This window comes from Bos indicus x Bos taurus, chromosome 2 (genome assembly GCF_003369695.1).
Source record: "Bos indicus x Bos taurus breed Angus x Brahman F1 hybrid chromosome 2, Bos_hybrid_MaternalHap_v2.0, whole genome shotgun sequence".
Lineage (NCBI taxonomy): Eukaryota > Metazoa > Chordata > Mammalia > Artiodactyla > Bovidae > Bos > Bos indicus x Bos taurus.
Genome location: NC_040077.1, coordinates 61,505,744 through 61,529,988, shown reverse-complemented (window position 1 = coordinate 61,529,988; position 24,245 = coordinate 61,505,744). Strand labels below are relative to the sequence as shown.

The window sequence follows — 24,245 nt, the reverse complement described above, 5'->3', positions numbered from 1 at the left end:
TGGCGTGCTGCGGTTCATGGGGTATCAAAGAGTCGGACACGACTGAGCTACTGAACTGAACTGAACTAAGCAATAATAAAGGGACCAAGCCAAGACTACAATTCCCGTCATGCATCGGGAAGACGCCACCGACGCCATTTAGCGATTAGTCATTCTTCCCTACGCCTCCTTCTATTTCTGTGACTGCAGCGCCTTGCGGCCTCGCGTGCGCGCACACTCCGACTTGCCAACGAGACAAGGCACGGGGGCGCGGCGCTTACGCCGACGTGTGGCGTCACGTGTCTCGGGGTGCGCCTCGCCTGCGCGCTTACGCCCGTCCAGTGGGCCGCTGACGGGTTTGCGCGCCTGTGCGGAGCCGGAGGCGGGGTGCTGACCGGCTGGGGCTGCGGGGGCCGCGGAGCCAGGCGACGGAGAGGGCGGGGCCAACTCCGGGACCGCGGCGACAATACACCGAGCGAGCGCCTCGGCCCGAGGGCAGCGATGCTGTGGTTCCAGGGCGCCATTCCGGCCGCCATCGCGTCGGCCAAGAGGAGTGGCGCGGTCTTCGTGGTGTTCGTGGCAGGTGAAGGAGGCGAGGGCCCGAGATGTGGCACGGACACCCCCTCCGGCCTACCTCCAATCCCAGGGGCCCCCAGCCTTTCCTCCGGGCCCCAAGAGGCCCGGCTGCCAGTCCCTGGCGTCTCAGCGCCTGCCCCGGCCTTTTGGAGTACACCTGGCCTGACCCCCACCGCTCGCTTTTCCCGGCCCCCTTGCGGGAGGCACGGTCCCGGCCTCGCCCCCCAAACGCGCCGAGCCCTGCCGTCTCCCCAGTGCGGGGCGAGGGGACGGGTAGAGCAGGCCCTAGCCGCCCTGCTCGCGGTCGAGCCTGACTCCGCGCCGCCTGCGGAGTTGGCACCCGCAGACCCCACCGTCGCCTCCTGGCGCCCCCGACGGAGTGCTCCACTTGGAGAGACCCACTTGGAGAGACTTTAACTCCCGTATAGTTAGTGTGTAGGTGAGGAGAGAGACGGGCCCTAAGGCCGTTTTGCTTGTAATTAGTTGTGGACTTTGAGGAAGAAAGCTGTGTCATCGGTAATCAACAAAGAGAAACCACCTGATGTTCACTGTTACTGGCTTTCGTGTGTTCCTGAAACGTAAACTTTTGAGGTCTATATAAATCGTATTTTTTTAATGCCATAGGAGTGGAGAATCTAATATGAAATAATTTGCAAGTGGATTGTTACTTAACCGTTTGTTTCGAAGTAGACACACAAGCATTGATTCTTTTTATTGTCTTCCTAGCTTAGCAGCAATAGCAGCAGCAGTATCATAGATACAGTTTTAGAATGTGTACTAACTCATCTATTCTGTGTTGCTCTGGGTTATTTTGCTCCGTATTTTATTACTGCAGTCTTCTAGATTTGCAGTACACTTGTGCCTCTGTGAAGTTTTGCTGATCCTCATTACCTGAACCGAATTAGTATTTGCGACTACCGTTAATTTGAGGTGCACTATTTCAACTATTTGTGTTTAATAACGGTCTGTTCATTATTAACTATGGCTTGGAAGGCTCGGTAATAATTCTGTAGCTTTATGCACTGTAGTGAAGAGCAAGTTGCTGAAATATGAGTTTCACAACATTAAATTTGAAATTTTGAATTGTTTTAAATTATGGTAAAATTTTAACTCATTGATGTTAATTAGAAGAGCTGGAGTAGTTCAGATTCTTTTATGCTGTTTTTTTAGAGTTATATTTAACATAATAAGTAACTGCTGTAAACCTGTAAGAAAATAAGTGGATTAAAAATGAAAGGAAGGGCTTCTCAGGTGGCTCAGTGGTAGAGAATCTGCCTGCCAATGCAGGAGACACAAGTTCAGTCCTTGATAGTGGAAGACCCCACATGCCCCGGAGTAGTTAAGCCCACGGGCCGCAACTACTGAGCACACTCCCCGCAGCTACTGAAGCCCCCCGCCTAGAGCCCGTGCTGCGCAATAAGAGAAGTCACCCAATGAGAAGCTTGGGCATTGCAACTAGAGAGCCGCGTCCACTCTCCAGGAAGAGAAAAGAAGCCTAAGCCCGGAGCAGCAAGGAAAACTCAGCACTGCCGTAGATAAATAAAATCATAAGAAAAGGGAAAGGAAAACTAATGATACTGAATATGCTCATTAAGAGTGCAGTAATAGTTGTAACACCATTTTAAGTTGTGTTTTTCGCATATACTCAATTGATCCTGGACGTTGGTAATACAGGGTTTATCATGCCCATTTTATCAGTGAGGAAACTTAGGTCCACAGCGGCTAAGTGACATACACCAGTGTCACAAAAAGAATATATATCTTTTCTTGACAGATTTTTTTTTATCAGCTTCCAAAAAAGTGTCTTTTTTGTTTCTCCAGAGGAAAAAAAAACCATTGTACAGACAGACGTTAGGTAGTTATACAACAGACCTTAGGTAGTTAACTGAAATTGGTGTAGAAATCAGGAAATCTTTTGTAGAGTTTGTTACAACCTTTCTGTTTTGTGACCAGGGGTGGAGCCCTCACCTCCTGCATTGGAAGAGGACAGGAGGAACTTTTCACCGCTGGCCTGCCAGGGATGTCCCCAGTAGTCATATTTTTAAACAGAAATCACATTTGATCAGTGTCCAAAGGTTCCTTGAAGGCACTCTTGGACTAACCTGTTAATTTGAAAGAAATGCTAGGTTTAATTAAGAAACATTTAGAAACCCATTTGGAAACAGTAGCGCTAATTAGTACAGTAGAAAAATAAAGTCATAGGTCTTTGGGGCTTTGTGTCTATATATAATATATACCTTCTTCAATTTAAGTTTTTCTGATGAGCATGTATCATGTAACATATGCTTTTAGAATATGGGTGACTGTTGAATGTTTGCAGGAGGACTGTTAGCAGTCTGTGGAAGGAGTTGCTTCCACATCACTTGACCCATTCAAATACCGTTAGTTTTTCTAGAGTTTTAGGAAGTTAGTCTCCAACACTGGCTGGAGTGTGTAGACAGTGCAGTCATGAAATTGCAACACTTACAAGTTGCTTAGACCTTCATTCTTTTTTTTTTTTTTTTTAATGTATTTATTTAGTTGTGGCATGCAGATTTTTTAGTTGCGGTATGTGGGATCTAGTTCCCTGATCAGGGATCAAACCTGGGCCCCCGGGATTGGGAACATGGAGTCTTACTCACTGGACCACCAGGGAATTCCCTAGACCTTTATTCTTGACTTTGAAGAATATAGTCAGAACTCATGATTTTCTTAGATCTGAGACCTTGACAGTAATGTGCCAACTCACTGGAAAATTAAAAAGATAGCTTTATAGTTGGAAGGAAGTAGTTCATATAGCCACTCAAGTGGGAAACATTTTAGGCAGATTGTTTATGTTTTAGTGAAATTTTCATGGATGAGTTAAAGAATATGTGGAATTACTGTTAAGAGACTGGAGAGGTTACTACTAGTTAAGTCAAACAAGTATTTTCAAATTATTGTAGGTGTGTAAATTGAAAGAAACAAACAGGTTTTGATTCTTTTCTTGGGAATGTACAATAATTTGACAGGCATTCTGAAGCAGAGGTGTCTTGTCACTGGCTAGACAACTAAACACTGGTCATTGACTGATGGTTCTAGTTGGCTAAAATCTCCTTGACCAATGCTATTTAATGCCTTTTTTTTTTTTTTTGGTTAAAATAGACTAAAAAGCCATTTGGGTTTAGACCAGCTGAGTTTTTCTCTGTTGAAATTCTTGGTTGTAGGGTCTGCAACTGCTTCCAAGTTTGTATTGCTCTTTTTAAGTGGCTTTACTTTGGGATACTGCTAACACCACCAGGAATGTAATGTTTTCTCCTGAAATCTTTGGCCCATCTAACTCCACAGCATAGTTCATAATTTGATTAAAAATAAGAAAGTAAAGATACCAAAGTTGGCAGTTAAAAATCTCACCCAGTAGAGCTAAGGTAACTCTTGTTATGTAATTCCATTCAGTCTCTTACATCTCTGTTGGTCAGGCAGCTGTTGTTGCCCTCCACTGAGTCATGAGCAGACATTGCTAGTGGAGATGGAGCCCTTGAGAAGCTGTCTGCATCGAACAGCCTAGGTGAAGGAGTGAGGAACATCAGCCTCAGGAGTGGCAGGTCCGTCCTTCCAGCTGCCTACTTGACATCCCCATTTGGATGCCTCACAGGACTCTCAAGCCTGAAAGTATTACTGCTTGAATCTGTTCCCCACCCCGTGGTACTCTACTGCTAAGTAAATGGCACCACCTTATATCCAGTTGGATAAACCCAAGCATGGGAGTCATCTTTGGACTCAACTCTTCAGTCTCATCTTGTTCCCTGGTACCTAGTGTTCACAACACTCCTAACCATACAGCCCTTTCCCTCCACAGAAATTCCTTCTGCTTAGTGAACTTTTCTGGCCTGTGGCATGGTTTACCTCTTTCATCCTTTAGGTCTTACCTTAAATATCACCTCAGAGAGGGCTTCCCTGACCAATCTAAAGGGGTCTGTTTTTTCAGAGCATTTCTTACCATAATTATAGTTTACCAAACAAGTACTTTTTTTAGATTTTAAGCTCCACTGAGGGCATATAGTATCTCATTTGTTTTATATTTAGTTATAGTTAGCACAGTGCCTAGCACAATATAAATGTGAAGTAAAATAGTGAATGTATGAAAGAAAGAAGGAATAAAAATAACCCCTTACACCTCACAGCCTTCTCTAAGTGTATTAAGGATGTTCCTTTGTAGCTATTTTCTAGGTTGATAATCTTGTCATTTACTTGGAATCTTGCAGCTCTCGTCACCCCATAGTGTCTGAAGACATGCTCAGAATGATCTCATGGCAAATGATAGTTTTCCTGTCTGCTGCTTCAACATCTAGGCGTCTGCTAATGGGCATTGTTTTGGTCTTGGTCTGTGCATGCATTCTATCCCTGTCTACTTTTCCATGGCCATATTTCTCAAGCCCCTTATTACTGAATAGTCCTGAATCTCATTTCAGAAAAGATGTTTTCAGCCATGTAGCATTAGTCAAGTTTTGTAGGCATGCCAAGATTCTATACAAGAAATTTAGTTATTCGTTCTACAAAACACTTATTGAGAGCCTGCTGTACTCCAACTATTTACTATATACTAGATTCTGTTGTAAATGTTTGAGTTATAACAGTAAATAAGAAGGAAAACAGTTCTTGCCCTCATGGAGCATGAGTTCTAGTGGAAGGAAACAGACAACAAACAGTGAACATGATAAGGAAAACAAGTCGCCTGTTAGAAGGTTATAGTATTATAGAAAAGAAATGAGGGAAATGGGAAATGAGGAAGCTTTGGAAATATGTGAAGTGTGTCATTTTATTTTTGCTGTGCTTTGTGGCTTGTGGGATTTTAGTTCCCAACCAGGGCTCAAACCTGTGCCCCTGCAGTAAAAGTGCCGAGTCCTAACTACTGGACCCCCAGGGAATTCCCTGATCTGACTTTTTAAAAGAGGATGCTGCGTTAAGAGTAGACTGAGCGGGGAGACCAGTTAGGAGGCTATTGTAATCATTATGTCAGAATATGATATTCCAGATACATTCCAAATATTCCAGATATATTTTGGAGATAACATCAACTGAAGGCAAAAATAAGTAAACTTTGGTCTGAGAACTGAAAGGATGGTGTTATCAATATCAGATAACTGAGATGGAGAAGACTAAGGGTAGATTAAAATGAGGAAGGGGAACACACATGGGAAGAAAACAACTTACAAAAGAGTAGGTATAGAAAGCTCGCATTTTTGTAAAGCAAAAAGTGTGATCTGAAAACATAGCTCTGCTAACCTTAGAAATATTTTTCAGTGACTTAACTCTGGTAAGTTTCCCTTTGCCCATCAATAAATGGTTATGCCAAAATCTAGATGTTATAGGTCTAAAATGGAAATAATCTCTTAATGGGTGTAATTTTTAAAATATTTTGTCATTGAGGTATTGCATACAGTATATTAAGTAAAATATATTCAGTGAACAGCTAGATGAATTTTTATAGATGAATACACTTGCGTAAGATCAACATTTCCTATCATATGACATCGCTTATGCAGAATCTAAAAAAAAAATGATACAAATGAATTTAATTACAAAATAGAAATAAACAGAAAATGAATTTATGGTAACCCAGGGTGGGGCAGGGGGAAGGGTGGGTAGGGATAGATTGGGATTGACATGTATATACACTACTGTTTTTAAAATAGACAACCAATAAGAATCTACTGTATAGCACAGGGAACTCCGCTCAGTTTTCAAGAGTATGGGAAAATGGGAAAAGAATTTGAAAAAGAATATGTACGGGTATATGTATAATTGAAAAACTTTGCTGTACACCTGAAACTGACACAGCATTGTTAGTCATATATGTATATAAACATTTCCAAGACCCTGGAGGCTCCTTCATCCTCTTTCCCAATCAGTAGTACCTCCACCAAGGTAGCATGCATGCATGCTCAATTCTGTCACCATAGATTAGTTTTGGATCAGCATACCTTTTATAACTGGCATACCTCTAACAAAAGGCAGGTGCAAAACTGCAAACAGAATCACACCCGGCTTCTGTCTACCTTGGAGGGATTCTGGAGAATAAGTGGTGTGTGTGCAGAGGACATTAAACTCAACAGAAAGATATTACGTATAGGAAAAGTATTGTACCTTTGTTTTCTAAAATCATATGTACAAAAGCCAAAATAGACACATTTCTGCCCATGATTTGCATCATAATTTGGATGTCTTCATTTAGAAACACTTTGTATAACCTAAATACCAGTATTTTCTTTTTCATTACTTTTTATTAATGTTAACAGTCACTTCATTTATGGAAAAATTCAGTTTTCAAATTTGGTAGAAAATAGTATTTGTGGGTTTGTATTTTATTTGAAGTTCCAGATTACAGGGAAAAGAATCAGCAGATACTGGCCTTATGCTATAAGAATGCTTGAAATGTTTTACAGGTGATGATGAGCAGTCTACACAGATGGCTGCAAGTTGGGAAGATGAGAAAGTGACAGAAGCATCTTCAAACAGTTTTGTTGCTATTAAAATCGATACCAAAAGGTTTGCTTATGTTTTGCTTATGTTTACTCTTGCAATTTAAAACAAAATTTTTAACCATTGTCTCTGGTTGTGATTTATGATTTATACTCTTGAACTATAAGAATGTTGATTTTTGTCTAAGGTGTTCTGAGGGCTTATATTCTGATTGCCATTTTTCAAATTTCTTCTTATATCATTGAAAAACTGATAAATTCTTGGTCTGCCAAGCAGCTATGTGACATACACCAGTAATGCAAAGGAACTGTGATCCTCAGATTCTAAAAACTTGGAAGTAATCATAAACAATATATTAAATATCTCTAAAAGGTTATAACCACTCTTTTGGATCCTGTTTTTGAAAATGGAGTCATTTAATTCAGTAAAAATAAGAGCATTTATAGGCGCATCATAGTTCCTGATAACCACAAGTCTGTTTCATTTGTGAATATATCCCTCTTCCCCCATTAAAATTTGTGTGTGTGTGATGGAAAATTTCAAGCATACACAGCAGTGTTTGAGTAGTGTAATGAACCCTGCCCCCCCACCTTGTCAACTACTTTGACAGCTGTCACCTCTTGGTTAGTCTTGTTTCATCTTTTCCCCCACCCATTTGAACCCATCCCATATAATTTTGAAATAAATCTCAGTCATCATATCATTTCATCTATCAATATTTTGCTATGTCTCTAGAAGATAAGAATTCTTAATTTTTTAACATAATACTTCAAAAATTAATTTAATTTCTTAATATCAAATACCTACCAAGTGTTTACATTTTCAGTAGTTTCATCAGTCAGGTTTTGTTATTTATTACAGTTTGTTTGGTTCAGGATCCATAAAGATCTACACATTGTGATGCGTTGGTCTCTGTCAGGCTCTTTACTCTGGAGGCTTCACCTCTGGATCTCCCTCTCTGTCTTTTTCTTTGCAGTCTATTTTTTTGAGAATCCAGGTGATTGTTACATAGTTTCCTGCAGTGTAGGCTTTGTTCATTGTAGTCCTGTCAGTGTCATTTAGTTTATTACTCTGTCCTCCATTTTCTGTAAATTGACATTTGGATTCAGGTTTCTTTCCCCCACTTAAGACGACTTCTTAGATGGTGGTATGTCTTCCATTCTTCTGCGACAGGGTGCATAATGCTCTGTTGTTTGTCTTTATGATGTTAGCCACAGCCATCAGTGATAAATGCCTGGAAAAATTTTAAAGTGGGCTTTCTGTTCTTTTGGTATGAATAGTATCAAAATGAAAATTACTATCAACATTAAAATAGAAATTTACCTGTAATTTTGTAAACTTTTTATTAAAAATTTTTTCTTCATTAATAAAACATGAAGCAAATCATAGTACAGTCTGCTTCACAGTAGTTACTGAACATTTATTTATTGAGCTATAATTGTGTTTTTTTTTCTTTTTTCTTTTAAAGAGTCTATCATATCATTGATATTGTCCATTCTCTTCCAGAAGCACCTTTTAGAGTCAGTAATGGCAGGAGAAATGTAGGGGTTTGTTGGGAATGTGGAAGAAATGAGAATTTCAGAATTGTTGTGATTTATATACAGACTGATATATCTGGCATTTTTAAAAACAAATTTCTATTAGCAGATGCAGGAGTACTTGTGTATAGTGTTGGTTGACGGTTGTTTCATTATGGACAGCTGGATGGGATCTAGTATGTTTTTTAAATTATGAAAAGTAAATTTATTATATAATAATAAAGCTAACATTCTAGGAACATGTTAGTATATTCTTATTTATGGAGGTATCTTGCATTGAAAATAGATTGTTAGAAAATGTATCAAAAGTTTACAGTGGTTATAGCTGAGAAAGTAGGATTCTTGATAATATTTTTCTTTATAGTTTTCTTTTACATTTTCAGATGTTTTTATTATAATTATGTCTCAGATTCGGAAAAAGACAAAGCAAATTTCTGGTTCTTTGAAGCATTGATTTGGTTCTTGGAATTACTCATCTACATTTATCAATGTCTTTTATTACTGTTATAAAGTCTCTCTCTCCCATCCCTGTCCCTAACCACTCTTTGGAAGAAACCAAATCAAGAGAATACCATTGTTTTCCTCTCCCTTTTTTTTTACAAAAATGATAGTAGTTTGACATACTTTTTTTTCTTTTCCCTCTTTATAATTGCATGATTCATCAATTTTTAACTGGTGGATATTTAGGTTGTTTTGAGTCCTTTCGTATTACAGAGTATTGCATTATCACTTGCACAAGTAATTCATAGGTATTAATATCTTCTTATTACAAGCTACAATATTGTATTCAGAAACACATGCTGCTGAGGAAGCAACATGGCAGATACTAAGGTGATTTTTAGGTGCCACATCTGACCACTAGTTTGTGGTTTGCAAGAGCAAGTATCTCTCTAATTTGAAAATTATAAAACAAACCCAAAATGGTCTGTGAGATAAGGAATACATTTTTCTCCTTTCAGTTGATAGCTATGAAAGGAACTTGTAGTTTCAGAAAAATACTTGTAATTGGTACAGTACATTTTTATAAAAACAACTCAGTATTTGGGAAATACTTACATTCATCTAGTGATTTGTTGTTTGATTTTGTTTTGCAGTGAAGCCTGCCTACAATTTTCACAGATCTGTATCCTTTACATGAAGAATCAGTTGTATATATATGAATATTGCTTGAGGATTTACCTTTCTTTTGGTTGATGCATGACAATTAGAAATCATTTGTTTTTATTTAAGAACTGATGAATTCTTGTTTATGGAAACTTTATATTGCTGATTGTCCTTTCAGACAGTGCACTGTATCAAATGGGGTCATGGGGAGTTTGTTGTTGTTTTTTGCCTGTGAGGTGCAGCATATGGGATCCTGCAACCAGGGATCCCAGGGATGGAATCCATGCCCTCTGGAGTGGGAGTACAGAGTCTTAACCACTGGATTGCCAAGGAAGGCCCCTTGGGGAGCTTTTTAAAATTGTGATTACGATAGCTGGAAAGCAATATGATGCAGTTGGAATGTTATTTAATAGAAGTAGCTGGCAAGAGATAAGATAGATGTAAAAGTCATGATAGAAGGGAATGTAATGAGTGTTTTCCACTTACATATATGCGATAGAAATAAATCAATTCATGTATCACATAGTGATAAACTAGTTGAAATTATTTTGTAAACAGGTTAGCTTATTGTGAAATTCACAAAGATTATTTTGTTTCTTTTAATCAGTAGTGTTTAATAAAATTATTCCCTTGTTTCTCATGAGTTGTTAGACTTGATAACACTGTGCAGATCCTGTAGTGTGTGTTCCCTCCAGTTTTTTTATTGGAGACAGTGGAATTCCTTTGGAAGTAATAGCAGGAAGTATTTCTGCAGATGAACTTGTTACCAGAATCCACAAAGTCCGGCAGGTGAGAAGGAACAGAATTGGTTCTTTGTATAAACATTGGAAAATGATCTGTCAAGAACTTGACATTGGAATATTTTTGGAGTCACTCTAAATATTCAGGAACTAGCCATGCTATTAAACTTAAAAGGTAGTTAATACTGTCTTTCTGGACTGATTTTCAAAACCACTTTATGAAGTTAGAGGTGCCTATACATGAGTGACTTCTTATTCTCCCTTCCCTTTTCCTCTGTCACCCAACCACACAATGTAGTCACTATTACTTTATTGCAAGAGAGTATTGCTCTCACATTAAGGTCCTTAATAGTATATTACTTGACTTGTTTTATAGATCTTACTCAATTTCTCACTTCCATCCACTTTGGGCATATGGCTAATACAGCTTGTAACCTTTTTCCTTGAATTCTCATTTTAAGAAAAATCAACAGTGTGCTTTAAAAATCTTTTAATGCTCTTGTCACCTTGCTGTTGAATTCCATAGTGTGATTATGTCATGTTTAGGACTATACATTTTAGATTGATTTACTTGGGAGGTTCAGTACTTCTCACTTCTGTGGAGTATAGATTGACTTCCTCATTTTTGGTCTCATATACCATGGTAAATTTAGATTCTTACCTGTAATTAAAATCAGTGTTTTTTTTCCTCCTTAGATGCATTCATTAAAAGGTGAAGCATCATTGGCAAATGGTAGCCAATCAGAAGGTTCAGTCTCTACTCCATCTGCCTCATTTGAACATAACAACACTTCTGAAAACTGTCAGTCCAGAAATGTAGAGCTCTGTGAGACGCCATCCACTTCTGATACAAAATCAGATTCTGCAACAGGTAATTTTTAGTGTACCCTTTTGGGTACACTAAACACTTTACTTCATTTTGAAGACTGTGGATTAATGTTTTTAAAAATGAAAATACTGTATTTTTCCCCTTCACATTCACTTAATTTAAGGAAATGGCAACCCACTCCAGTATTCTTGCCTGGAGAATCCCATGGACAGAGGAGCCTGGTAGGCTGCAGTCCATGGGGTTGCAAAGAGTCAGATACAACTGAGTGATTTCACTTGTATGGGGAGGGAGGTGGGAGGAGGGTTCAGGATGGGGAACACATGTATACCTGTGGTGGATTCATTTTGATATTTGGCAAAACTAATAAAATTATGTAAAGTTTAAAAATAAAATAAAATTTAAAAAAAAAACATGAAAAAAAGTTAATTGTAAAATAGAGCTTGTAGCAATAAGAGTTGTGACTGCAGAGGGGTTGATAGAAAAGGCAGAGAGAAATTCTATACAATATTTTAAAGATCATGTACAATCACTTGTTTTGTATAATATAGCTTTGTATCAGGCAATGTAGGGTTAGATACAAAGCGAGAATATTATTTTTTTTATTCTATTTATTTTTGGCTGTACTGGGTCTTCATTGCTGCTCACAGGCTTTCTCTAGTTGTGGTGAGCCGGGGCTGCTCTTTAGTTTTAGCGCACAGGCTGCTTATTGCAGTGGCTTCTCTTACTGCAGAGCATGGGCTCTAGGGCATGTGGACTTCAGCAGTTGCAGCTTATGGGCTCTAGAGCGCAGGTGCACAGTTCCTAGTTGCTCCAAGGCATGTGGAATCTTCCCGGAGCAGGGATCCAACCTGTGTCTCCTGCATTGGCATGTGGGTTCTTAACCGCTGGACCACCAGGCAAGTCCAAGAAGTACTTTTAGATTAGTATCTTAAAAGGTGATCCTGCTCTAGCTCCTGTATAGATAATCGTCAGGCCTGTATTTGAATATATTTAATGAGAGGAAGCTCATTACCTTGCTAGGAATCTTGTTCTGTTGTTGAACCCCTTAGGCTTTAGCAAAATTCTTCCCCATATTCGATGTTCTATAATTTCCCATTAACTTTAGTACTACTTAAAGAGTTACACATAACACTCTGGATTCTGTTATATTCCCACAAAGAGCATTCTTGTGTTTGGTTTAATAGGTAAATAACTTGCTTAGGCTCAGACTGTTATACTCTCTTATCTGAGGTGAGTAGCAACTCTAATCTTAGTTCTTTGTAGTTTTTTTGTTTGTTTGTTTAGCTTCATTATGGAAAATTTTAAACATACAGAAGTAGAGAAGATAGTATAAGAAATCTCATGAACCCATTGCCTATCTTCCATCTATTTTTAACTCATGGCCAATATTGTTTCATCTGTGCTTCCTTTCCGTATCTCCTTGCCACTTATTATTAGGATACACTTAGGCATTATATCATTTCATCTTTAAAAATGTTGATATTGGGACTTCCCTGAAGGTCCAGTGATTAGGACCTCTCCCATGTTCTCACTGCCAAGGGCCCAGGGAACTGAAATCCCATAAGCTGAGCAGCGTCACAAAAAAAAAATACCTTAAAAAACATTTTAGAAAATGTAAATAGAATGTGATTATCTCTTATGAATCCTGGAAAGTTTAACATTGATTCTTTTTTATCATTAATTAGGCAATATTTATATTTACACTAAATTTTCCAGCTTTGAGTTGGAGTCCAATATATCATTATTAGTCAGTGATTTTCATAGATTCCCACTGTCATCAGTGGTTTTTTTCTATAGTTTCCCACAGTCTGGATTTGGTACATCCCTATGATAATTTGTAAAAATTCCTCTAAATTGGAAGTAATACTACAGGCTGGTTTTAGTTGTTGAAGTCAGGTTTATTCTTTTTTGTCACGACTACTTTATGGGTGTTGCTGTGCATTTTTATCAGGAGATAAGTTATGCATGATAATCCAGTTGTCTTTAAACCTAAAGACAGAACTTCCTCTAGTAATTTTACTGTGTTTGGATTTTTATCAGTTGTTTTAGCTGATTGCCATCCATTTTTCTTTGTTTATGAGTCATAGATCCACCTCACTAATTGTTATACACAACACTTTTTTTCAGCTTGTTCACAGGTTATTTTCAGAAGTTTTCTTAAATATTTTTTGCTAATATCTAATGACCTTGACATTCATTTTACTTACTAAAGAAAACATTAATTTCCTATAGAACACACACTAGCTGCTAGAGATTACCATTTCTTACTCAAGGGTTGCATTCATGATATGCTAGTAGATATTTAACAAAAGTTTTTTGTAGCGAGGGAGAAAAGCCCTCATTTGTAGTGTTTACTAATTTCCGAAGTGTAAATAATCCTTCTGTGGCTGATTTCAAGTTATGTAGGTGATGCACTGAATGTCAGGGTAGGAGTACATGCATACATACCATTGATTCTATTTAGTAATTCTAATATTTCTATTACTGCTGTAATAACTGAATCACTTAGTGCCAGTCCTAGTACAACTTTCAGTCTTATGCTTCTGTAGCACGTATTTCTCCTAACAAGTCTATGCAGTTTTTTATAGGTTAAGGTAGTGAGATTGAATAACTTACTCAAGTGACAGAACAAGGTTTAACCCAGACTTTGTTGCTCTGCAGTCCATACTGTTTCAAAGATCAAACATATAAGGAATAATGAAGTTGATAGTGAGTGGTAAGGAAGGAAATAGCAGAGGTTTTGAAAGGGAGTACCAGACCATAGCTATCCTCTACTGCAGACCAGGACAAAATTCTGTCCTTCAAGAAATCCTTAAAAGAATATTAGTGTATGAAATATTCGGTATGAAAAGCTTCTCTAGGAATCATTGTGGTCTGAAGAAGCAGATCCCATGGGTCATCATAACGTTAGTAATACCCAGTATCATACTTGGCCTCTAGAGCTTCGCGGCCCCCCCCCCCCTTTTTTTTTTTGCCGTGAGGCTTGTGGGACCAGGAATCTAACCTGTTCCCCCTGCAGTGGGACTGCAGAGTCCTAATCACTGGATCACCAGGAAATTCCCTAGAACTCTTCAATACCATAACCACAGCCACATGTAGCATTTTTAATTAAAATTAAATACAGTTGAAAAAGTCTCTCACCTGCACTAGTTTATTACAAGTGCTCAGTAGCCACACGTGACTGACTAGTGGCTGCCCTAATGGATACCAAAGATACTGGACCCTGCTGCTTTCGAGCAGAACCTGCCCCTGGCTAGGGCATGCTATTCTGCTTTTGTTATATTCCCTCCTGCCAGATTAATATTTCTGCGTGTTTTATTTTGGTGGCTTTCAGCTGAGTAACTGCCTTATTTCCTACTTATATACTGTTATTCCGGGTTCAAACTTGCAGAGTTAGTAATAGTTTATTTCTTATCACCTACTCCATCCCTAGGGGAAATATGTTTAAGAAAAAAGATTGTTAACAGATGTTGTAACCCAAAAGATATATGTCTTTTTAAAAATTGGCATTCTTCTTTTTTTTTTTATTATTTAAGGAGGAGAAAGTTCAGGCCAGACCACTGTGTCTCAAGAGCCTAGTGGATGTTCAAATCAGAGACCTACTGAAGACCTCACCGTCAGAGTGGAAAGGTTTGCTTTTATTTTTAGACACAGTGTTTTGTTATTAATAGACGGTGGTTTTCAGTTACTTCATTAATTAGAATTTGGGTTACTTCATTAATTTGAATTTAGGCTAAAATTACAAAAAATTTTAAAATTCTAGGTTGAAATTTTTTACTTCTTGACCAGCTTATTTGTATCCATAGAAAATATATTCTAGAAGTAAGAACTTGTGTATATCTCTGAAGTCATTGGTCAGCTTTAGGTCTGATAATTTTAACAGTCCCTCTTTCACTAGTATTTTGGTATATGTGTTTCCATCTGTCACTTCTGCTTTTATCTCTCTGTGTCACAGGATAAGTTCCAGATGGGCAGCCAATTTTATGACTATGCACTGAGTCTGGGTTCTGCATATGTGGCTGTCTATTAAGTATCACGTGCTGTTAGTCTGATAATCAAATTTCTGACTTTTTGTGGCTTCTAGTTTAGTACTTTCTAATATTACAGTAGTTATCAAATCATAATCTTATACTATGATTCTTAAAAGGTACTTGAGTTAATGGTGAATGGATAAGCAGGAATATTTTAAAATCTTGACTTAAAAATCACTTAGTGTTATATGGAAATTAAGAAAAACTACTTAGACTTGATATTTTCTTGTTGACGTAGATATTATGGGGAACCAAGATTCATAATGATTGCTGTCATTGAGTTTTTGGGTTAGTTCATGGACTGTTCAGTATAAATGAGCTTCATTTTAGCAAAACCTCCCTTGATTCTGATTGTTCTTTATGAGTGTGGCAGGGCCAGGATCTGGTGGTGCACGGCAGGATAGACCTCTCACAGTGGAGAGAAATGGTGTGTGTCTGGAAGAAGAGCAGTAGGGAACGAGAGTTTCAGAGGCTCTTCCTCCTCTGTTTCTCTCTACTTTACTAACACCACGTCCCTCACCATGCAGCCTTACTTGTATCACCTTGGGATCCTAGAGTGAAGTGAGAACGAAAACTCAGGAAAGGATTTCGAGAATTGGAGGGAATATGAAGAAACACAATAAAGGTAGCCCTTTATTGTGAGGTGGGATCAAGTGCTATTTAATTGCTGTGGGAAAGAGGAGCTTCTGTTATTTAATAGTTTCCATCCTGTTTTGTTTTTTTTTTTAAAAACACCAAATGAGTTGTGGGATCTTAGTTTTCCCCTATTAGGGATTGAACTCAGACCCTTGGCAGTGAGAGCTAAGAGTACTAACTAGTCGACTCCCAGAGAATTCCCCCAAATAGTTTCCATTCTTACATAAAGGGATGTCTACTAGTGTCTGCCTGTATGGTTCTGCAAGTAGAATATAATAAGCCATTTTTAATTACAAAATAACAATATGTACACATACTGGTGTGTATGTGTTACATAGGGTAATGAACCCCAGAAGATATTTGAAGACATGCACAAAATGCTTATACTAGTATCTGTGAAACTGGAATTAGAGGTTTCTTTGTTTTGGCCCATTTTCTTCATTGAACATTATTACTTTTATAGTTAGCCTGGTCAGGACAGAGTGGTTTTAGAGTTGTTTGAGATTCCTTAACTGGAAAAAAAATTTCAAAGTGCTCTTAGAAGATACATACACCCAATTTTTAAAAAAGCTTTTAAAAAGGAATTCTAATATTTAAATTAGGTAAAATGTTGAAAAGATCTTAATAATGAAACAGTTTTCACTGGGAAGTAACTATTAGCTGCTTGACGTTTCAAAAATTTGAGCCATGATCACATAATTAAATCATATAAGCACTTCAAATTGTTGCTCATAACTGTATAGCTGTAGTGACTGTGTATTGATTATACCATGATTTATTTATCTATTCTACTGATGATGGACGTTTGAATTATTTTCAGTTTGAGTTGGTTATGAATAGGATTGCTGTGAACATTCTTTTATTACATGTCTTGGTGAATGTATCTTTCGGGTATGTTTTCAGGAGTGGGAATTTCTGGGTTGTAGATGCTGGCTGAACAGTTTCCCAAAGTGGTTATTCAAGTTTATAATTTCCCTTAGTAGTAAGATGTTTCATGGGTCCTTTTTTTTCCCTCTTAAAAGTGTTTCAGTTCATTTCTCTCGTAACTTTTTTTAGTGCACAGAATACTCTAGATTTATAGCAGAACCCCTTCATGTTGGGTCTTAAGTCCTTCTGACATCCTTTTTATGAAGAAGAAACCTGTGGACATTTGCTGAATTTTTCCTCTGGTGTTGCTGCGTTCTAGCGCACCATTCATTTTTCTCACCATCTGCACCTAAGCCTCATCATCTCTTTGGGGTTCTAAACCATCATCTTTGAACATCCCTTAGATTTCTGGCTGAGCTCTTCAGCTGAGTTTTAACAAATGCATGTGCCTGTGCAACCCAAACCCCTCTGAGAAAAAGTGCCATTAGTTTTTAAAAACTGAGATAAAATTCACATACCATAAAATGCAAAATGTATGCAGATTGGGTGGGTTTTTATATATTCACAAGGTTGTGGAACCATTACCACTGTCTGCTTTCAGAATCATTAGTTTTTACTTGATGAATTTCTCACAGTTCAAAATCAATTTTGGTGTTACTGGTCTTTATAAATGTTAGCCTTCAGCTTTTTGCTTTTATCAATTCTGTGCTATATTCCTCTTCTATGTAAGAGGTAAAGCATTTTTAAGTCATTGATTTATATATATATATATTTTAAGACATTTTAAAATCAATATCTGATTCTCTGGTGGGCCACTGGATTGGACTCTGTGCTTTTTCTGCCAAGGCCTCAGGTTTGATCCCTAATTGGGGAACTAAGACCCCAAAAGCCACATGGTGTAGCCAAAAAAAAAAAAACACAGTATCCGATAAATCAGGTGAGGAAAGGGAACTCTAGTGGTATGTAGGAGGTAAGGCCCTTAGAGCTGGAGGGAGGCTTCTTATGGCTCCCCCTGATTCTGGTGGATTTTTTTCAGGGCCAGGGGCTAGGTAGAGAAGTTGTTGCTTAGCCTTTAGGAGCTTTTTTTGTTTGCCTCCACATTTCCCCAGTTTTTAGCTAAAGAAATCTTCTAAATGTAATTTATTTCAATATAATGTATCTCAGTTAATGCATTTTTTTAAACTTTCTTAATGTATTTTTAAAACTTTTAAAATACAGACTAACCAAAAAACTTGAAGAAAGAAGAGAAGAGAAAAGGAAAGAGGAAGAACAGGTAAATTGATATGCCTAGTATTTTTTCCTCTTGCTTTCCATGAGGGAATGTTTGATTTCTTATTTAGCTTGGCACATGGGATGACTCCCTGGTCCTGTAGTTCAACGTTGCAGCACAGTAAGGGGCATTACCAGTCTTCTGTCGTAAAGTCACAGTGTACACTTTGTTGTGATATTTGGAAATGGCTAGGAATAAATTAGACCATCTTTTCTCCCTTTGCAGTGAATCTTTTACACTGAGAATAAAGGGACTTGAATTAAAATTGATTTGATGCAGATCAAAGTTTTAGTTCCTTTTTGTGAAAAAGAAATGGGTAGACATTTTGCTGAATATTTCCTCTGGTGGTGTTGTATTCTAGTTCACCATTCATTTTTATTACACTGTGCACCTAAACTTCGTCATCTCTTTGGGGTTCTAATATATGAAGGGTATATCTTCAGGCCAAATAAATGACTACTTTGTTGTCCTTGGAGGGACAACCTGTAATTCTGTTGGTTTTTTTTTTTTTTTTTCCAAATTACATTGACCACATGATAATCTTTACAAAACCACTGGCAAAGACTTATAAATTGATAGGATTTGACCACTGACCCACGCTATTAATACATTCTACTAGACTCTTACATTTTGTGAAGTTGTTCTGTTCCTTTAGCTGTAGCCTACACCCTGTATACAAAATGGTATTCACAGAGGATTATTAACTTTTGTTTCTGGTTCATAAAACTTAGTTTTTCTTTAATTCAGAGAGAGATTAAGAAGGAAATTGAGAGGAGGAAAACTGGAAAAGAAATGTTGGATTATAAAAGAAAGCAAGAAGAAGAATTAACAAAAAGAATGTTAGAGGAAAGAAACAGAGAAAAGGCAGAAGATAGGGCAGCTCGAGAGCGTATAAAACAGCAGATTGCTCTGGTGAGTGTTGTTTATTTTTAATGCTTGACTCTAGAACGTTGGTGAAATTGTTTTCCCAGGCACAGTGGTTTTGGTTTGCTACCAGACAGGGTACACAGAAATAGTGGATTTTAGTGACTCAGAGAGTACTAATTCTCAGTTTTCTTTTACTAGAAATTGTCTAATTAAAATACAGTTAAGATTAAAACTGAGATAATCTTTTGAAGTAATTTTTCTCCATGTTATGTTATGAATTTTATCAGTAGTCAAAGATAGTTTTCAAGATTCCCAGGGAAGAAGCCAAGAATTTGCTCCCTCACAGTCTCCTCTAGTGCTAAGCATTCTTTTTTAGGACATTCAAAGGATTTAGGCACATGAAGCTTAGGATGGTTTTGCATCAGTTGGTTTTAGAATTAAGCGTTTGTAATACATATGAAAACCTCCTTTCTTAATATTGTTTGTTCATGTATTCATTCAGTAAATATTATCTACTGACCTTGTTCCAGGCTTGAGAGATAGTGACCAAAATCAAGTCCTTGTTTGTTTAACAATAACTGTGGTTCCTGACAGTTGATAAAACTAAAAAATGCCAGATCCAGCGTGATGAAGTTCATGTATGGTCTTAAGGAATTCATGCATATCTGTGTTCCATATGTTGGAAATGTGTAACTAGATCTTTCTGGCAGTGAAAGATAATTAATATCTAACAACTGTTTTCAAGGACCGTGCGGAGAGAGCTGCTCGGTTTGCAAAGACAAAGGAGGAAGTAGAAGCTGCTAAAGCTGCCGCCCTGCTGGCCAAACAGGCAGAGATGGAAATCAAGAGAGAGACTTCCACAAAAGAAAGAAGGTACTTTATTTCTTGCTCAAGTGTATGGATGTATGTGGCGGCTAAGGAGAAAAGCAGTTGTGGGCTTCTCTTTAAAACTGATTTATTCTGTGGCTTAATAAATAGTTCCAGAAGAATATACTGATAAGTTGGCACCTGCCAATGGTATTTGTCATTGAATGTGAATGTACAAACTTACAGTACTAAATACATGATGTTTTAAAGAAAGCCGAAATCTCTTTCAAAAGACAGAAAGCACGTTCATCAAAATGGTTACAGTGATGATCTCACAGAGGATATAAAGTGGTTGGATGGAATCACCAACTCAGTGGACATGAGTCTGAGCAAACTCTGGGAAACAGTGAAGGACAGGGAAGCCTGGTGTGCTGCAATCGATGGGGTTGCAAAGAGTCGGACATGACTTAGAGATTGAACAACAGTGACATGTGTACGGAATTCTTCAGTTGTCAGAATATCAAGTCAAATAGGATTAAGCAGAAGAGGGCATGCCCTGGCTCTGCACCTGGGAGTTACCGTGATAGATTTGGTTAGGCATCGCTAGATCCAGGAACCTAAAGGGTATCATCAGACTTTTTCTGTCTCTTTTTAGTCTCCTGGTTTCTGTTTTAGCTTTATTCTCAGAGAAACTCTTCAGATATTGTCAGGAGAGCCTAGGGCCTCCTGGCACCTTCTTGATCTTGAGCTTCTGATCCTAGAGAGGAAAGAAGTGAATTCTCATTCACTGAGAATTCTGATTGGTCCTGCTTGGGTCACATGGGCCATCTTAGTACCAATCACTTTGTCACATGTATGGGCTAGCTGATTGGGATAGTAGACATGCCCACTCCTATGGTGAAGGAGATACGAGAAATATTACTGATAATCATACCAGAATGGGTGACATATTGGAGGGATAAGGCAGTTCCTCAAACAGAAGTATGTTGCAAAGACAGAAATTCAGATTTCTAGTACATACTGCTAGTAGGATTACTATTAATACTTATTTTCTTCTCTGTACTTTTCTGTATTTTCCATATCAGAAAATTAACAAGCATTACTTTTGTAATCAGAAAAATTACTCTAACAATGTTTGTTGATTCGTTTATTTTGGCTGTGATGGATCTTAATTGCTGCACATGGCCTTTCTCTAGTTGTGGTGAGCAGAGGCTACTCTTTGGTTGTGGTGAGCAGGCTTCTCATTGCAGTGGCTTCTCGTGGCAGAGCAGGGGCTCCAGAGCACAGGCTTCAGTAGTTGTAGCACATGGGCTTAAGTGCCCCAGGGCATGTGGGGGCTTCCTAGACCAGGACTCAAATGTCTCCTGCATTGGCAGGCAGATTCTTAACCACTAGACCACCAGGGAAGCCCAGAAAAATGGCTTTTTAAGAACTATTTTCTAAAACAAATCAAATACCTAAGAATATATTTAACAGAAGTGTAAAATTTATACACTGAGAACTAGAAAACATAATTGAAATAGTTAAAGAAGACCTAACTAAATACACGGAAAGATACTTTGTTTTCATAGATCAGAAGACTTCATATTGTTAAGGTGGCAATTTACCCCCAAGCTGATTTACAGATTCAGCACAGTCCCTATCAAAATCCCAGTTGGGTTTTTTTTGCCAAAATTTTTGCGGGAATCGGATTCTAAAATTTATATGGAAATGCAAGGCACCCAGAACAGTCTGGAAAAAGAACAAAGTTCTCAGACTTCCTGATTTTAAATCTTAACTACAAAGGTACATCAACCAAGATGTCGTGGTGTTGGCATAAGAATGGACATACAGATTGATGTACAGGCATACCTGGTTTGTTGTGCTAATGCTTTATAGCAGTTTTTTACAAATCCAAAGTTGTGTGGCAAACCTGTGTTGTCAGTTGATCACATTTTGTGCAATAAAGTATTTTTATTAAGGTATGTACATGGTTTTTCTAGACACATGCTATTGTACACTTATTGGACTATAGTATAGTATAAATATAGCTTTTATGTGCACTGGGAAACCAAAAATTCCATGTGACTTCCTTTATTGTGATAACTTAATTGTAGTGATGTGGAATCAACATCTCTGAGGTATGCCTATAAGAGGACTTTGAGTCTCTAGAAATAAACCTATATCTTTATGATCAGTTGATTTTTGAAAAGGATACCAAGACCATTCAATGGGGGAGAGAATGGTCTCTTCAACAAATGCTTCTTGGGCAAGTGGATATCCAGGTGTAAAATAATAAACTTGAACCATTATCTCACACACCATATGGATCATCTACCTAAGTGTGAAAGTTAAAAAGGATAAACTCTTGTTGGGGGCAGGAAATAAGGACTCCTTGTGATCTTGGACTAGGCAGTCCTCTTAGACAGCAAAAGCACAAGTGCCAAAAGAAACCAACAGAGAAGGTGGACTTCACCGAGATTAAAAACGTTTGTGCCTCAAAAGATATCAAGAAAGGGAAAAGAAACCCACAAAATTGGAGGGACTTCCCTAGTGCTCCAGTGGTTACAACTCCATGCTTCCATTGGAGGGGTCATGGGTTCGATCCCTGGGCAGGGAACTGAGATCCCACATGCCACGTGGTGCAATTAAAAAAAAAAAAGAATTGGAGAAAATACTTAATTTTCTCCAATATTTAATTATATGGCTTAATATATTTAAGCCATATATTTGATAAGGGACTGGTAACTGGAATGTAAAAAGAAGACTTGAAGTCAACAACAAAAAGCAAACAACCCAATTTGAATATGGAGAAAGGATTTAAAGAGATGTTTTTCCAGGGAAGATATACAAATAGTCAATAAGCACATGAAAAGATGCTCCACATTATTAGTCACTAGGAAAATCAAATCAAAACCACACTTTCTAGGATGCGTCAATTTAAGGTGATCTCCAAGTCTTGGCAAGAATGTGGAGATTTTGGAAGCTTCCTGCATTACTAATGGGATTATAAAATGGTACAACCACTTTGGGAAAAACAACCTGGCAGTTTCTCAAAATGCTAAGCAATTCTCCTCTTAAGTATACATCCGAGAGAGTTGAAAACAGTCTGCACACAAAAACCTGTATGTGAGTATTCATAGCAGCATTCTTCATAATAGCCAAAATGTGCTAATAACTAAAATGTCCGTCAACTGAAGAATGGATATATATCCCATACAATGGAATATTATTCACCAAAAAAAAGAATGAAGTATTTTCACATGGTGCAACATGTATGAACCTGAAAACAAAATGCTGTATGACAAAACCCAGAAGCCACCCATCTTACGATTCCATTATATGGAATGCCAGAAACAGACATCCAGAAGGACAGAGCAGATGAGTGGGATGCCAGGGGCAGGGAGAGGAGGAATGGGACTAACTGCTGATGGGCTTTCGTTCTTTCTAAAGGATAAGGATATTCTGGAATCAATGATGGTTGCACAGCTCTGACTATATTAAGAACCACTGAATTGTATATTTTAAAAGGATGAATTTTATGTGAATTATATTTCAAAATAACTGTTGCTAAAAATAATGAGATTTTACTGTAAAAGTTTTTTTTCTAATTGGAGAAATATTTGACATAATCACTGAATAAGTTTAAGGAATACAGCATGATGGTTTGATTTACATATATTTTGAAGTGATTGATACAACATGTTCAGCTAACATCCATCTTCTCATATACACTTGGCCCTTGAATGATGCAAGAGTTGGGGTTGCATCCACGGTTGCGCCACCCTTGTCTAGTCAGAAATCCACGTATAACTTTACAGTTGGCCCGCCATATCTGTGGTTCTGCATCTGTGGATTGAATCAGCCATGGATAGTGCAGTTTATTGAAAAAAATTTCACCTACACACGGACCCGTGCATTTCAGACCCCTGTTGTACAAGGGCCACAGGGAGATACAATATAAAGAAGAAAAAGCCTTTCCTTGTGGTGAGAGCTCTTAGGATTTACTCTCAGCAGCTTTCCCTACACCACACAGCAGTGTTAGCTGAGTCACCCTATTGTACATTACATCCCCAGTACTTATTTGCCTTAAACTGGAAGTATGTACCTTTTGACCACCTTCCTCCAATTCCCCTCCCTCACTCTCCATAAATTCCTGTTTTCATTACACAGTTTTACTTCCATCTTCTCCTAGTTTTACAGTTTGAGAACTTGTAGAGGTAAAGATGCTGACTTTTAATTTTCATTTTCTTACAGCACTGTTGCGAGAATTCAGTTCCGTCTTCCAGATGGTTCTTCCTTTACAAATCAATTCCCTTCTGATGCTCCTCTAGAAGAAGCTAGACAGTTTGCTGCACAGGTAAATTTATGTCATGAATTGTAATGAAGGTCGATGAATGGGTTATTAAGTGTAAGAGGGAAAAATTTCCAGGCAGAATTGGAAGAGTATGAGTAAGTCATGACTTATCCCCAGGAGGGAGGCACAAGATGCCTCTGGGATGTTGTGGAGCTTCCGTCATGTATGAGTGCCATATGGGAACAGCATATCTGCTTGTTCTATGAAAAGAGGGATTTGCTGAC

General features: G+C 38.0%; 1 protein-coding gene across 1 annotated transcript in view; it reads left to right on the top strand.

Annotated features, from left to right (window-relative positions):
- The first annotated feature begins 309 nt into the window (after window positions 1-309).
- Window positions 310-24,245, top strand: part of UBXN4 (UBX domain protein 4) — a 32,221-nt gene continuing 8,285 nt past the window's right edge. Inside the window, exons 1-10 of the mRNA XM_027561794.1 lie at window positions 310-562; window positions 6,960-7,062; window positions 9,629-9,657; window positions 10,309-10,427; window positions 11,075-11,249; window positions 14,744-14,837; window positions 17,960-18,014; window positions 18,759-18,923; window positions 19,624-19,751; window positions 23,922-24,024. Of these exons, the coding sequence (XP_027417595.1) occupies window positions 481-562; window positions 6,960-7,062; window positions 9,629-9,657; window positions 10,309-10,427; window positions 11,075-11,249; window positions 14,744-14,837; window positions 17,960-18,014; window positions 18,759-18,923; window positions 19,624-19,751; window positions 23,922-24,024 (1,053 nt within the window). The 5' untranslated portion in view covers window positions 310-480. The remainder of the gene's footprint in view (window positions 563-6,959; window positions 7,063-9,628; window positions 9,658-10,308; window positions 10,428-11,074; window positions 11,250-14,743; window positions 14,838-17,959; window positions 18,015-18,758; window positions 18,924-19,623; window positions 19,752-23,921; window positions 24,025-24,245) is intronic.